Raw genomic sequence first — 16067 nt, 5'->3', positions numbered from 1 at the left:
GCCCAACCTTCCTTCTGAGGAGTGGCTGGTGGGTTTGAACCGCCAACCATCTGGTTAGCAGGCAAGTGTCTTAGCCACTATGCTACCAGAGCTCCTCCTAATTAATTATTAGTTTTATATAATTAGTCCTATATATTGTGCATTGTTTTCTTACCTATCTTGCTTCTTTTGAATTAATCAAATATTTTCCATTTTCTTATTCTATTACCTTTTAAAAAAGTCCTGGTGGTGCAGTGGTTAAAGCACTCAGCTGCTAACCAAAAGTCTGCAGTTTGGACTCACCAGCTGCTTGCAGATGAAGCAGTCTGTTTCTATAAAGATTAATAGCCTTGGAAAGCCTGTGGGGCAGATCGACTGTTCCATAAGGGTCATTATAAGTCAGAATCAACTCATTGGCAGTGGGTTATTAGCTTTTTAGTTATACCTTGCTTTACTATTCATTTAATCATTATCCTAGAGATTACAACATGCATCCTCCACTTAATAGAGGTGAATATAAATTAGTAGTTTTACTACTTCCCAAATAAGCTCAGACCTTACAACATTTTACCTTTATTTAGCCTACTCACACCTTTGTAATACTGCTGTCAGTAATGGAATCTTTTTCTATTTTAATTTTTTTAAGTCACCTTTTTAAAATACTTTAAATATTTTCCCATTTAAAGGTGGAAAACTTGAGAGTCTCTGAGCATCAATCTAGCCAATCAGTGCAACAGTTCCTGGAGGTCAAACAAATATGTTTATAATTCAATCATGTCATTGCTTTGAGCCTCAACTTAACACTGAGAGCCTTCTTGGTAGTTCTGATCTTGTTATACTCATTTTTTTATATTACATCATTTAATTTATATAAAATGCAAACATAATATACCTATGGTTAAAGAAACACAGGGCTCTGTATGGTGCTCAGTTAATTTAATAAAAATATTCTTTAAATTGAATTATACACATTTATCACTCTTAATTCATACCTTATGTTTTCCAAAGTTTGTCATAAGGGATCGTCCATGTGACTTCTTTCCACTTTCCTTTACATCTGGATTCTGAGTAAACAAAGGCAAAAAGTAAGTATTTTTAAATTTTAGAGGTTTGTTTTTTTTTTTTTCTTTTACCTCTGGTGGAGTGGCAGAGGGACCCATTCTACTTCCTGTGTCTAGGTGGGAGGCAAGCAGATCCTATTCATTACTACTGCTCCTCCTCCCCACTATTGCAACAGTGGTGGCTGGGAGCATTGGCACAGACAGGCCTGGGCATTAGCCAGGAATCAACAGCTTCTAAAAACATCTCAAAGATGATGTGAAGGGTCTCTCACCAACACCCAGCTGTACAAGTCCCTCACGGTGCTTGTTTAAGAGGCTATCCACACTCTGGGATGCTTTCTTTTGAATGCTGTGAATAAAGCCTTTTCAGGTAAGAGTAGATATAATCTTGGAAAACAGTCAAAAGACATCAATAGCCAATTCTGCTAAACAGAGTGATCACAATGTTGATGGAACATTGTTATTTGAAATATTTAAAATCCGAGCATATCTACAACATAGGAGCTCTGGTAGCATAGTGCCTAAGGCACTTGACTGCTCACCAGAAGGCTGGCGGTTCAAACCCACCAGCCACTCCTCGGAAGGAAGGTTGGGCAATCCTACCTCCGTAGTGATACTGCCTTGGAAACCCAAGGAGGGGTCGCTATGAGTCGGGGCCGACTCGACGGCAAAACAACAACAACAACAACAACATCTACAACATAATCGAATTGTGTGTGTGTGTTAAGTAAATCACAGCAAAGCTAATCTGTTAAGTAAAATGAATTCTTCTGTGGTGAGCACTGGCATCATTTAAATGGTAGCTCCTGAGTTCTCTCTCATGTGTGTTAATTTTCCAGGTTGGTGATCCCAGACCAACTCTTCTTGCTCAAGCCTACGTCTCATTAGAGGACAGAAGGCTATCCTGGTAAAGGGTTAAGAGTCTAGATCTTACTCAATTATCATCTCTAAAAATATGTATTAGGCAGTTCACTTCTACAGGCAAAGTATAAAGAGAACAGCAGGACTCCCAGCAAACCAGAGAAAACACAGAGACACCACATACATGGAATAAAATGCATGGAAGTAAAACCACATAAAACCAAAAGGTCAGAGGAAGGGATCCACACATGTCCATAGAGATTAATCTAAGTCACAATTGAGGTAAAAAAAAAAAAGGTAGAGAACTGGTTGGGGAAAGAGGCATTCTGGAAAATGCTGCAGGGGTATGCAGGAAGGGTTAGGGGCTCTTGAGGGTAGTGTAAGTTAACTGTTAACCAGTTTATATATGCTCATTGCCTTTAAGAAGCTATTCATGTTGATCATTAACTGTTCAAAAGTTCTGGAAATAAAAAGGTAGATAGATAGTCATTGGAGTACCATTGTTCTCTAAGCCACAATTTAGCTACATAATAATCCCCTTCTAATGGCTTCTGTTTTCTTACCTGAAATGGGGGAGAAATGGATCAATTAAACCCTGAGTTCATTTCCACTTTTAATAGTCTGTCTACAGGTAGGGAGAACACGTTGTTTATTGTCCAAGATAATGGCTACAGGAGCAGAGATGGGGAGAAGCCTATTGCTATTGATAAAATAATTTTAAGAAATTTCAAAATTATGTGATGAACTTTACAGCAGTAATGCTATAATGGACACTGTAGTTGTTTCCTAAATATTCTATTCTACTCCTCTAACATGGAGCTTGAGAAAGGCTGACTCTGGCATGATCTCTAGGCATAAAGTCTCATCAGCATTAGCAAACCAATATTATGCTATACCAAAAAAAAAAAAAAAAAAAAAACAGCACCTCACTGCCATTGAGTAGCTCCCAGCTCATAGTGATCCCTCCTCGGGCTTCTGAGGTAGTATCTCTATGGAAGGAGATTGCAATCTTTCTTCCCAGGAGTGGCTGGTGGGTGTGAACTGCCAGCCCTCTAGTTAGCAGTCAAATGCCTTAGGGACTATGCCACCAGAATGCCCATATATTATGCTATACTCTTGCTAAATAATTATTTCTGGAAGGACACTTACAACAACATAGTGATTAGTTTAAGGATGGACACATGATCTAAGTTGCCCAATCGGAACTAACCATGAACTCTGGTTTGCTGTTGGGGCAGATACACTGTCTCATTCTCATTGGATATGGACTATGAATCAGGTAGCCCACGGGCCTTTTGGCAATTACTCTGCAACTACCAAGGCAAGAGAAAACACACTTGGGATGACACTAATACTGTAGAAGGCAAAGCAGAAAGACAGAAAGGATTTGGCTCTTGAAGACACTACTGAGCTTCTGGATAAAGCCTACTGAATGTCACTCAGGAAATAAGCTGGCCACTTAACTAGCCCCAGCTCTTTCTTCCTCATTTAAGCCATTTTGAATTAGGTTTTCCATGTTTCCAAACTAAACAGACCTATGGAACAGATTAGTGGTTGAATGGCTGGATTTTGTAGAACTTAGAGAGTAATCACCAATACTAAAAGGTCATTTAGATGCAAGTGTGGCCACCTCATTTGATCTTCCTGCTGTCTGGGGAGCCTTGAACCCTGGAAAGCAAGTAGTAATAGCAGAGAAGGCTGTCATTAATGGAGCCAGTGACCACATGACCACACGGATCAACTCTGGGCCAGAATAAATGCCCTTAATACCCTATGGTGGTAAAAACAATAAACCCAATATCCCTCTTCTGTGCCCACTTTTTTATATTTTCATTAGGATGCAGTTAAAATCTCAGTGAGGGCCCAAATAATTCATTTGACAAATATTTTTGAAGGTCCTACTAAATCTCAAACAAGTACTGTACCTAGCACCAGAAAAATGTAATGGTGATGAAGGCTAATGAGGTTTCTTGTCCTCATGGAAGACATGTCATTGAACAAGTAATTGCAAATATGTTTGGGAAAATAAAAAATTTCAGAAAAGAGATAATGTAACAGGTTACCATAGACAATCAACAGACCAGACTCACTGTCATCGAGTCAAGGCAGATCTGACTCATAGCAACCCCTCCTTGGGTTCCTGAGGCAGTATCGCTACGGAAGTAGATTGCCCCATCTTCCTTCCAAGGATTGGCTGGTGGGTTTGAACTGCCAGCCTTCTGGTTAGCAGTCAAATGCCTTAGGCACTAGACTACAAGAGCTCTACCATAGACAATAGAAGAGGGATAATTAACATAATCCAGGGGTAAAGGCAGGACTCATTTAGGACATAGCATTGTCCTAAAATTTAATAGACACAGTAACAAGAAAAAGAAAAAGAAAAAAAACACCCAGATGCCGTCTAGTTGATTGTGACTAGTGGTGAACCTGTGTGTGCAGAGTAGAACTGTGCTCCACAGAGTTCTCAGTGCCTGTGACCTTTCAGAAGTAGCTATCCAGGCCTTTCTTCTGAGGAGGCTCTGAGTCGATTTGAATCACCAACCTTTTGGTTAGTAGCCAAGCATTTAACCACTCGTGCCACTCAACAACTTCTAAAAAATGAGTGAGAGTTAGATGAAGATGTAGGAATGGAATATTCCAGGCAGAGAGAAAAGAATGTGAGGAAGACTGTGCCATTTAAAGACTATTATGGCTGGCTGGAAGGTGGGATGACAGGAAAAATGGAGAGATCTGAGATGGGAGAGGTAGGCAAAAATAACTATGCAGGTCTTTGAAATCCTGGTTAAAGAGTTTAGAATTTATCCAAACCATAATGAGAAGCTACTGAAGAGTTTTAAATAGCAAAATGACATGATCAGAATTGCATTTTTAGAAAATCATGCAGATTTCAGGGTGGGGATAAGGTTGAAGGGGGGCAAAAGAAGTCGTTGAAGGGGAGCAAAAGAAGTCTAGGTAAAAGTTGACATTAGCCTAGATTGGGACACTGGCCATGGATAAGAAGAGAATTGGACAGATGGGGACACACATTCAGATAATGCAGGTGACTGAATGTGGGGAGAGTAGAGAGTGAAATGTATGGTGTGCTGGAACTTCCCCCCTCACATGAGCATTCCTTGGGATGGACTTTGTCTAGGGGATCCCAGTGAGGTCATATTTGAACCACTTCCTTCCCCCCCCCCACTCCATTCATTTTTAACTATTCCTCAGACCATTTGGAAAGAACAGAGTTTCCTTTCTCAAGCCACGTGAGGATAAAAAAGGGAAGAATCTGAAGGAGCATTTCATAAATGACAAATTATTAGAAACAATGCTTGAGGCGCTTTCTTTTGTTTTCTCAAAGGACAAGTACAGGAGGGAGTTCCATACCTGCTTCAGATGTACATTTAAGCCTTCATGAGTAGCCTTCAATAGTGCCCTCACTGTGAAACTATCAGGATCTTCTTTGTCTCGAATTTGAGATTCTCTTAACAGTGACTCCAGTTTTTTCCTTATGAAAGATTCTACCTGATGCTCAGTGGTTCCGTTATTCTGCAATGAATTAAAAAATGCAAATGATTTCCAAGAAGAAACACAGAGTCAATTAGAATAGACCCTTAATTCAAGCCAACATTGCTTCTATAGTTTGATTATCTCTCAAATTATAAAATGAAATTAAGCTCATTGTACCATTTTGATCCCCACTGCCAATCCCATAATAAAAATGGCTACAATTTATTAAGAACTCACTTCCCTGCCATCCAGTCTTCATGTGACTGCATTGAATCCTCAAGAACCTAATAAAGTCAATATTATCATTCTCATCTTAGAGATACAGAAATTAAGTAGCACAAGCTTACAAAGCTAATAAGCAACAGAGTCAGGATTCAAACCTGAGATTCCAAAGCCTTCCCATTATGCTACTTCATACTTTCAATACAGAGAAGGCCAACTTATAGACCAAGTTTTCTATGCCTACATAGGCAACCTTAAGCAAGAATATGTCATTTAAAAAAAAAAAAAAAAAAATCTTCTTTCACCAATGAGAAAAGAATGCTCTGGAAATCATCTCTGGAGTTGAGAATTATTCTGAGATAATATTTCTTTCCTGCTTCTGACCCACTGTGTAATCAGAAGGAACTCAATACTGACCAGCTATGATTTGTCATTATAATTACTTTAAGATTACAGCTAATTTCAAGGGTTTTGGATAACAAAGCTATGTCTGTCCAGGTTATGATTCATGGAATCCTTGTCAGATGATCTGGAGACAGAGATTTCCTTGAAATCTTGCCTAACAGTTTTTTTGGTCATGCTGCTCTGCCTGGAAACAACGGGCTCAAGCCTGCTCACTGCTCCTCTGCTTTTCAGCTCCCTTCAGCTCTCTCTGTGTCATACACTTCCCTGTGAATTCTTCAACTTCTTCCAAAACCCAGCCCAACCAAAAGCAAAGATGAATAATTACCATATCCATCACCAAAAGTTTATTCTACTTGTAAATTTGTCACAAAGAGATCATTTTATTTGTACCCTAAAGAACAAGTAGAAGTTTTCCAGTAATGCATTCATTTTCACAAAATTCTGTAAGAGCAAATCTATATGGGAGGTCTGGTAGTATAGTGCCTGTTCCGGTTACCTAGTACCACTCTGACAAGAATATACCACAAATGGGATGGCCTTAACAAATAGGAGTTTATTCTCTTACAGTTTGGAGGCTTTAAGTCCAAGTTCAAAGTGCCAGGCTCTAGGGACCAGGTAAAAGCCCCTCAACCTTGGGGTCCAGCTCTGCCTCCTGCTTCTGGCCCACTGGAGCTAGAGGCATTTCTTCACTCAGACATCTGCTAGCTGCTGAGGCTGAGAAACCCAAGGTTGACAAGTAAAAAGGTACAATCCTGATGTTACCAAACCACATGGCAGGCCATTTAAGTCCATGTAAGTCCCAAGGTTGGCATAGCATGGCAGGCTGCTGAGCAACGACACAGCTACATGCAGGGTCCAAGCGTGCCATAGGCTGGAGACCATTCCCCAAGGCTTCTGCTTATATACGGGAAGCAGACCACATTCCCTAAGGCAGCTACTCAGCTGCTTGTGGTAGATCCCACCATGGAGTTTATTGCCAGTCTCATCATGGGGAATACTACATCCAGCTGCCCAGACACTCAACCAGGCCTAACCAAGTTGACAAACAAACTTAACTACCACAGTGCCTAAGCCATTTGACTGCTAACCAGAGGCTGGTGATTCAAATCCACCAGCCACTCCTCGGAAGGACGGTTGGGCAATCTACTTCCTTGTGATACCACCTCGGAAACCCAAGGAGGGGTCGCTGCAAGAGGTAGGGTGTTTGCAGGTGAAAAGCCAGGCATAATGGCTCCCATTAGAAGCACTAAGGGTGTAGCTTCTGTGGTAACTGGGTGGTAAAGAGTGAGAGAGGGAAGGTAGCATTTAAGAAACAACTGGTGAGAAACATTAATAAGACAAAAACCCCACTCTTGCAGAACCCTCACTTTCATGGGAAAGATGACAGGCACATCAACAGATAATTATACAAGCAGATGGAAGCTGATTGACAGAGGTAATGGGTATTAAGGACTCACAGTGGCAACACCTAGTCTAGCCTTGGGAATTTGAGAGACTTCTGGCTACAGGTGACATCTAAGCCAAGTCTTAAAAGATGAATGTATTCATCTTTCCTAGGGCTGCCATAACAAATTACTATAAACTTGGTCTTAAAACAACAGAACTTTATTGTCTCACAGTTCTGGAAGTCAGAAGTCTGAAATCAAGGAGTCGGCGGGGCCACACTCCATCCAACAGCTCTAGGGAAGAATACTTTCTTGTGTTTTCCAGCTTCTGGTGGCTCCAGGCATTCCTTGGCTTGTGGCAGCATAACGCTAATGTCTGCTTCTGTCTTCACATTTGTCCTGTATGTCCACCCATATGTCTGTGTCTTCTTCTGACAAAGACATTTGTCATGAAATTAAGTCCCACCTGATTAATGTGAGATGACCTTATCCTGAGATCCTTAACTTAATTACTTCCACAAAGACCCTTTCTCTAAATGAAGTAACGTTCTCAGGTACTAAGAGTTAGGAGTTGCACAAATCCTTTTTGGAGCCACACTTCAACCCACTATAATAACAGCTAATAGCCAAGCAAAGGAGAGGAGACAGCATTTCAACATGAGAAGAAGCATGGATAAAACAAACTACCAGTAAGAACTTGTTCTTGTTGTTGTTGTTATGTGCCGTCGAGTCGGCCCCGACTCATAGCGACCCCTCCTTGGGTTTCCGAGGCAGTATCACTACGGAAGTAGGATTGCCCAACCTTCCTTCCAAGGAGTGGCTGGTGGGTTTGAACCGCCAGCCGTCTGGTTAGCAGGCAAGTGTCTTAGCCACTATGCTACCAGAGCTCCCCCAGTAAGAAATAGGGACTATATAAACATAGAGAAAAGAGTCACAGGGAAATACATAAAGAGCGGCTAAGAGTATATATTGCACATAAACCTCACAAAGTACTGTCACATAACAATATTTCATTTGAGCTGCCCAATAGCCTGTAAAGTAAGCACTAGGGTGAGCCCAGTCCTACATGTAAGGTCACAGAGACAGAAAGATTCAGCAACTTATTTGAACACACACACCTATGAAATGGCTGAATTGGACTTGAACCTAAGACTTTTGATTCTATAATCTGTGTCTATTTCATTATATAATGTTATAGTCATTCTATATTATTACAGGAAAAGAAAAATTACTAAGTCAAAGTCATCACCAGGCTCATATTTTAAACAACCGTTATTCCTATCATGATACCTGGGAATAAGTCCCCACAATCCCTCTGTGGACAACAGTCAGTAAGGTTTTAGTTGAGGTCAGAAGCAGATCCAAGAAAAGAACTCCAGGTCTCAAACTCCCAGGGCATTTGATCAAGTGAGCGACTGCCTGGCAGGGGGTGGATTTGTTGGGAGGACAAAAAGAAAAACTGTATAAGAACACCTAGTGTCCCCAGTGTCACACTGAATGCTCCAAATCAGCATTTCTTTCTTTCCTGGCTCAGGGCCTTACAAAGAGCCAGAGACAGTGAGGAGATGACCCGTGGCCATTATGCCAAGACATTTTCACTGACAACAAAGCATAGCTAGAAATATAAAGCCAGGGAAGACTGGAGCTGGTTAAATAATGAAGGCTTAATAAAAAGGCTATATTACTCACTTCATATCCTCTAAACTCTGGGAGTTGCTGAAAGAATGATATTTCTGCCTATTGGTCTTTTTTTTTCTCTGTGGTTTACAGAACAAGAAAATTAGCAGCTGTAGAGAACAAATAAATCTATGGCTGAAGTTTCATTAATATAGTCTCATTCGGTCCTGCAACCTGATAGCACTGGTGAAAGGAAATTGCACCGGACACTTGACCTATCATCGCCCTGTGAGGCACTGTGAATCTGCACTGGAGACCACAGCTGAAAGTCGCACGCATCTTGCTCTTTGATTCCTTGAGCCAGCGGGAGATAAAGGATGTTGCAGCTGAGGGGAGACGAGGCGCCATTTAATATGGTCAGTAGTAGCTTCCTCAGAGAAGCAATGGGATTCTCAATTTTCTTTTCTGCAAGGTAAATCTGAGCTAGGAATCTCTGCATCCCAGATAAATAAAACAAACACATTCTTGTTTTGTCTGCAGCATGAAACTAAGGTGTCACTGGAAAAACAGAGGGCTGTCCAGAAAAAAAGAGGGGAATTGGCTTGGGAGCTCTTCTAATAATGGTGCTATATTACAGGGGAGCTTTCAAAAATCCCAAGGTCCAGGACACATCCCAGATCAATGAAATCAGAATCTCTGGACTGGACCCAAGTATTAGAATATTGAAAATTCCCCAGTCATTACAATGTACAGCCAAAGTTGAGAACCTCTGCTTTAAAACCTTTAAAAACACTGGAGTATCTCACCATCCCAAAATGTCTTTTTTTGCTCTGAGCTAGAGCCTGGAGAGAGGAAGGATAATATACTAGCTGCCATTTGTGGGAGCTCTGGTGGTACAGTGCCTAAGGCATGTGACTGCTAACCAGAGGATAGAGGTTCAAACCCACTAGCCACTCCTTAGAAGGAAGACTGGGCAATCTACTTCTATACAGATACTGCCTTGGAAACCCAAGGAGGGGTCTATGAGTTGGATTCGACTCAACAACAGCAGTGAGTTTTTCTTTCTTTTCTTTTTTATTACAGCTTGCCAAGCCTGTTACCTACAGGTCTTGGGCTGAAGGAAAGGTACTTCCCACTCATTCCTGTGTGCGCAATTACTCCTGCTCTTTCTTGTCTCCTACCTGCTCCCTCAGCTCACTTAAAACATGTCCTTCTGTTCAAGGAGCAGCCCAGCACCTACATTAGTGATAATTGTGCTGCTACTCCAATGACTGTTATGAGTGAAAACAAATGTTTATTGAGCACAAATCATGTGCCAGGCACTGTTTTGGGTTTTTTACAGGGTATGAGTTTTCTTAGTCTTTACAATAACATTTTTTTTTTTTTTTCCATTTTGTTCCTTTAGTACCTAAACAAAAAAAAATGCAATGCATTGCTGTGGAGTCAGATCCAATTCATAGAGACCCCTCCTTGGGTTTATGAGGTGTTATCACTACAGAAGTAGATTGCCCAACCTTCCTTCCGAGGAGTGGCAGGTGGGTTTGAACCGCCAGCCTTCTGATTAGCAGTCAAATGCCTTAGGCACTATGCCACCAGAGCTCCTAAGTCCATAAGGAGTCAAAATTTATATAACCATACCAGAGGCTATGGATTATTTCTATAACCAATTGGCAACAATTGCTTATTCTTAAAATATTGAACCTATTGATTACTTTTTAATTAATTAATTATTAATCCTAATTGATTAAGGAGCTCTAGTGGCACAGTGCCTAAAGCATCTGACTGCTAACCAGAAGGTTGATGGCTCCCTCCAACCACTCTGTGGAAGGAACACTGGGCAATCTACTTCCATAAATATTTACCACCTCAGAAACCCAAAGAGGGTCTCTATGAGTCAGAATCAACTTGATGGTTGTGAGTTTGGTTTGGTTCATGGACTAATTTGGCTCTCAATCAGAATCCAACAGAATTTCAAATCCTTATTCTTTCTGTGTGTCTAAAGATGCTTTCAAACAGTGAAAGCTCTTTTAACTAAATAGTAAAGATCCTCAGAAAGGTCAGAAGCAAGATTATGAACTTCAGGAGTCTCAAGATAGTGCTACCCATCATACATCGACTTGTGTAATGTTGTGGGTTTGGACTGTAGGTCTGTTCCTTCTCCATCTCAGTTTCAGTAGATGAGGACACTACCACCACCAGTTCAGAGCCCTCTCCCAGGACTGTGAGTATAACCCATAAAGGTGGCAGTCAGACAGAGAAAGCCACAATAACCTTGGAGATATTATTATGCCCATTAGAAGATGATGATAAAGAAACTGAGGCACAGAGAAGCCAGTGAGCTCTTCTCAAGTTCATGCAGCTAGGATATGGCAGAGCCAGACTTTGAACCCAGGCAATCTAGCTCCAGAGTTTATGTGTTTAATGACTCTGCTATACTGTTTCTCATCTGTCCTGGTCTGAGTATTCCAGCCAGTCCTGAACTCTTTTCTTTGTTAAATCATTTAGCACTGATTTAGTAAACTGTGAGGTCAATTAAGTTTGCTATTCATTATTTTCTTCCTATATGATAATTGCGTCTCTCCAGCTAAGTAAATTTCCCAAGAGACACAAATTTGAGGCTTATACATAATTAATATCATTCCTGTGATGAAGGATAACCTATGTATTTTTCCTCATCTGAATTAATCACGTTGACTAGAAAGATTGTGGCAGTTTTAGGGAGTTTGTTTCATGTGATCATGCTTATATAATATGGAATAAGAACATTTTTCACAAAATCAAGATTTCCTCAATTAAAACAAAGTCTAATGATTGCTCAAGTCCAGTAGTAATCTTAATTCTAGAAAATTCACAGAACCATAGTCTTGGACAAGTCACTTCATACCTTCTCACCCCTATTTTTCTAGTCTGTAAAATATCAGAAATGAAAGTTTCTACCCTGTCTCCATGGTTATGGGGTTAAAATAAGAACCTGTAAATAACATACTTAGTATTTGGCTCAATAAATGTTAAATATTTAAAAGCTCATTTTAGCTAAGGTATTAAAAAAAATAATAGAACATGTCAGAAATGTAGGAAAAAAGCCATATTTCTTTGGAGCTATTAAGCATACATTTTAAAATCTTAATATAGTCATAATTCTTCATATATTTTAAGAAAAAACTAGTCTAAGTGAATGTGAGCCTGAGTATACACATCTGCAAATACATGTGGGTCTATATTTGTAACATAAGCTCATGCCTTGAAATTCCCCACTGTGTCAATTATAGAAGAATTCTAAAAAACAGAAAAATAAGTCATAACGCTGATGAAAAATAGCATAAACAATATCTCTGCAGATCATAAATGTACTTGAGCTCCACATTCAAAGCAGGAAAAAGTGGCTAAGAATTTATATTTTACAGTATAATAGAGACTAAAAGGTGCCCACACTTGGTAAGAGATTGCAGATGGTCTCACAATACAAAGCCAAAGTGGTAAAGAAAGTTGGAGTGGGGTTCCTTGCCTGTGAAAGGAAGCAGTTTAAAAAAAAAAAAAAAAAAATCTGCTGTGTAAAAGATAAAAAGTTTAATAAAAAAAGAGGCAGAAAGTTTGCTTGGTGATTAGATCCATGATAGCCTTAACACCACCAGAGGGAGAGAGCTCTTAATCATCAAACATAAGTTCTGGCTAGGAATTTGTGTCTGTGGGTGGGAGATGAACTCAGGGTTAAGTTGGAAGCAATCTCAAAACCAGATTAGGAGTGCAAATACAGAAAGAGAGAGAATGGGAAGAAAAAAAAATATCCCATTCAAAAAATTGACTCTTCAATCTCAAGTTTTAAAACCCATGAAGAAAACTAATACTAAGACAGAGAAACAAAAATATTAACAAATGAAATGGAAATTCAGTTTCTTATTTTAAAATGAGTATATTTAGATGCTCACAGATGTGAAGAAATATCCCTATAAAAGGAACATGAGCCTAAGAAATCATAACAAGAAGAAATGAAATAAGAATAGGGTCTATGGAAAAGAACCAATTATAAATTTTCTAAATAAAGAATATAGTCATTGAAATTTGAAGGAAAAAAAAAAAAATAGCCGAGATAAACTCTGGACCAGAGAGAGAGAAATTAATAAACTGAAAAATAATTCTATAAATGGCACCCCAAATAAGTACAGAATAAAGAAAATATTAAAGAATAATTAACAGATATAGATAATAGATTGCAGCATATATCCAGGATGACTTCCAGAAAAAGAAGATGAAGCAAATGGAACAGAAATTATATTCAAAGAAAAGATGACTGAGAATTTCCAGAACTAAAGAAATCATGAGTTTTCTAATAGGATGTACACAATAAGTGAGGATTAAGAAAATAAATGAATGCACTCTTCCATCACTTAATAATAAAATTGCAGATCAACAGAATAGAAAGGAATTACCAACAAGAAAAGAAAAATTAGACTGACAACCAAGTTCCCTCAGTAAGTCTAGTTTCTAGAAAATAATAAAGTGATACTTTTACAATATAAATGAAAATATATAAATACGGGTGGCACAAACAGTTAAGTACTCAACTACTAGCCAAAAAGTTGACAGCTCAAATCCACTCAGAGGCATCTCTAAAGACAGGCCTGGCAATCTGCTTCCAAAAGGTCACACAGCATTGAAAACCTGAAGGAGCACAGTTCTACTCTGCACATATGTGGTTGTCATGAATCGGAATAAACTTGGCAATTTCTAAGAACAAAAACAACAAGGTATATACACACACAAACACAATATATTATACCTTATGTTCAGCACCTTAACTCTTTGGCAGACCAGGGAGGCAGAAGCTTTATCATGTACTAGAAACACAACTGGAATCTTCCAGGTCACCTTCTCCATTCATCCTACTGTCTCATCAGCAAGATCAAACAACATCCCCAGTATGTGGGCATTTTAGTCTCTGAAATAATGAGATTAGACCTCACAACCTCATGAGATAGCTTATTGCTTTTATGAGTGTTGATAAATCATAAACAAATAAGATTCAAAGAAAAGATGACTGAGAATTTTCCAGAACTAAAGAAATCATGAGTTCAAAGCACTGAGTGAATAACTTAGGAAAGAAAATGAACCTGTAACAGAAGAAGCGGTTAGGGAAGAAAACAATAAAAATGTTTGGTGTAAAACATAAACACAGACTGAATAATGATTTTAGAGTATTAGTATAACACAAAAATTTGCTACATGTTCCTGCAACAGGGCTCATTTAAAACTTGTTGGAAGGCTTGGAATTTATGGGATAAACTTCATGTAGGAAACAGACTATTGAGATCTGTGCATAAACTGGCTGATCAGAGATTCAGAGAGCACAAGAACAGTGATACTAAATAACTAAGCACAAGAAGGAAAAACAAATGAAGTTGAAATATGGGGGGAGAAAGTCTGCACAGCACCTTGACATTAGAGGACTCCATAAAGTTGAATAATGGTGAGGTAGCCTCAGTGATGCTGCTAAAAAGAAAAGGAGGTCACATTTCCTGACCTCCTCTAACCCCACAAGAGGAAGACAGGATCACCATCAGCAGCCCTAGGCCTATCCCTGTGAGGCCAGACATGCTGCCTCACTCCAGCCCTTTCACCAACCCTGACACCAACAGTTCCTCCCACAGCACTCACAACTTTTCTGCTGGGTTTGATAATTCACTGCAGTGGCCACACAGAACTCACAGATTATGGGGTTTATTAGGGAAGCACCAGGCTACAACTCAGGTTCAGGAAAAAAACACTCAGTCTCTTTCCCAGCCCACTGTCCCTCAGCCAACAGTCTCCCAGAGCAGTGCATGTCCCTCAGTACATCTCTCAGCAATGCGTATCTCTTGCATCTCTTTCCCAGCAATGCGTGTCTCTTGCACCTCTTTCCCAGCAGCGCATGTCTCTCAGGGGCACGTCCTTCCTCAACCAGCATCAGAGAGAGCATTCTGCCTCTAGAAGGCCTGCTTTTGGGAGAGTGGCCAAGCCAACCAATCATAACATCAGAATTCTAAGCACCTGAGAGAGAGTGACCCTCCCAGGACATTGTGTTGTGCCACACCCAACAGAAATACCCCAGGTGGATAACATTTACAATCAGGAGCTCCTTAGATGCTCATTCCACCACTGAGTTTACAAAGACTTATGGGTAGAAAAGCCACACTAAGTAATTTACTACACTGCAGATGCCAATCTCTTAGATTACTGCACTGAGGATGAAAGGAAATTGTCCCCCGTGTCTTTGAGCTGTATAATTCTTCAGTCACTGAATACAACTGGCTTTCCTGTGGCTTATGCATCATGAGCCACATTTTCTCTATGGCTGAAGCCACAAAATAATATAAGGCAGAAACTTAAAAGATTCAAAGAATTCAACAACAGAGAATTTATTTGATATCTCAAACACTTTCAACATGGTTTGAATAGCTCACTTAGAATTAACAACAGACTAGGAGGAGTAAGAAAACATAAGGTCAGTCATGCACTGTTGTTCTGCTTCTCATACCTGGGTAAACCTGGAGTCACAGACCTTGTTTCTGATTTTTGCATCTGCTGTTCCCTCTGCCTGGAATACTCTTCCCCAGATATTGGCAAGGATAATGCTTCACTTCCTTCAGGTCTTTACTCAAATGTTACCTTTTCTATGTGGCCTTCTATGGCCATAGCATCTAAAACTTTAATAGACATCACACACACACACACACACACACAAACACACACACACACACTTCCTACAATTTCTCCCTGCCATTTCCCCTTACTCAGCACTCTCCAGTATACCATAGGAATCTCTGGGTGGTACAAACAGTTAAAAAGCTTGGTTGCTAACTGAAAGTTTGGAAGTTTGACTTCACCCAGAGACATGCTGGCAGAAGGCCCTAGCAATCTACCTTTGTAAAATCATCCATTGAAAACTGTATGTAGCGAGTTCCAGCAAGATGGCGGACCAGGCAGAAAGACTGCACAGACCCTCCTCAACAAAGAAAAGGGAAACCAATTAACACAGACACAGAAGATAATCCTGGACCCCTGAGCCTTGAAG

At 39.9% G+C, this 16067-nt stretch overlaps 1 protein-coding gene across 1 annotated transcript in view; it reads right to left on the bottom strand.

Moving 5' to 3' along the window:
* The window catches only part of PLCH1 (phospholipase C eta 1), a 330067-nt gene that overhangs the window by 28528 nt on the left and 285472 nt on the right, over positions 1–16067 (bottom strand). The window contains exons 11-12 of the mRNA XM_007943576.2: positions 5268–5429; positions 972–1043 (exon numbers count right to left, since the gene is read on the bottom strand). Coding sequence (XP_007941767.2) covers positions 972–1043; positions 5268–5429 — 234 coding nt within the window. The remainder of the gene's footprint in view (positions 1–971; positions 1044–5267; positions 5430–16067) is intronic.

Source organism: Orycteropus afer, unplaced genomic scaffold (assembly GCF_000298275.1).
Source record: "Orycteropus afer afer isolate SDZICR_OR568_19922 unplaced genomic scaffold, OryAfe1.0 scaffold00109, whole genome shotgun sequence".
In the NCBI taxonomy this organism is placed as follows: Eukaryota; Metazoa; Chordata; class Mammalia; order Tubulidentata; family Orycteropodidae; genus Orycteropus; species Orycteropus afer.
This window is presented reverse-complemented; position numbering and strand designations above follow the sequence as displayed.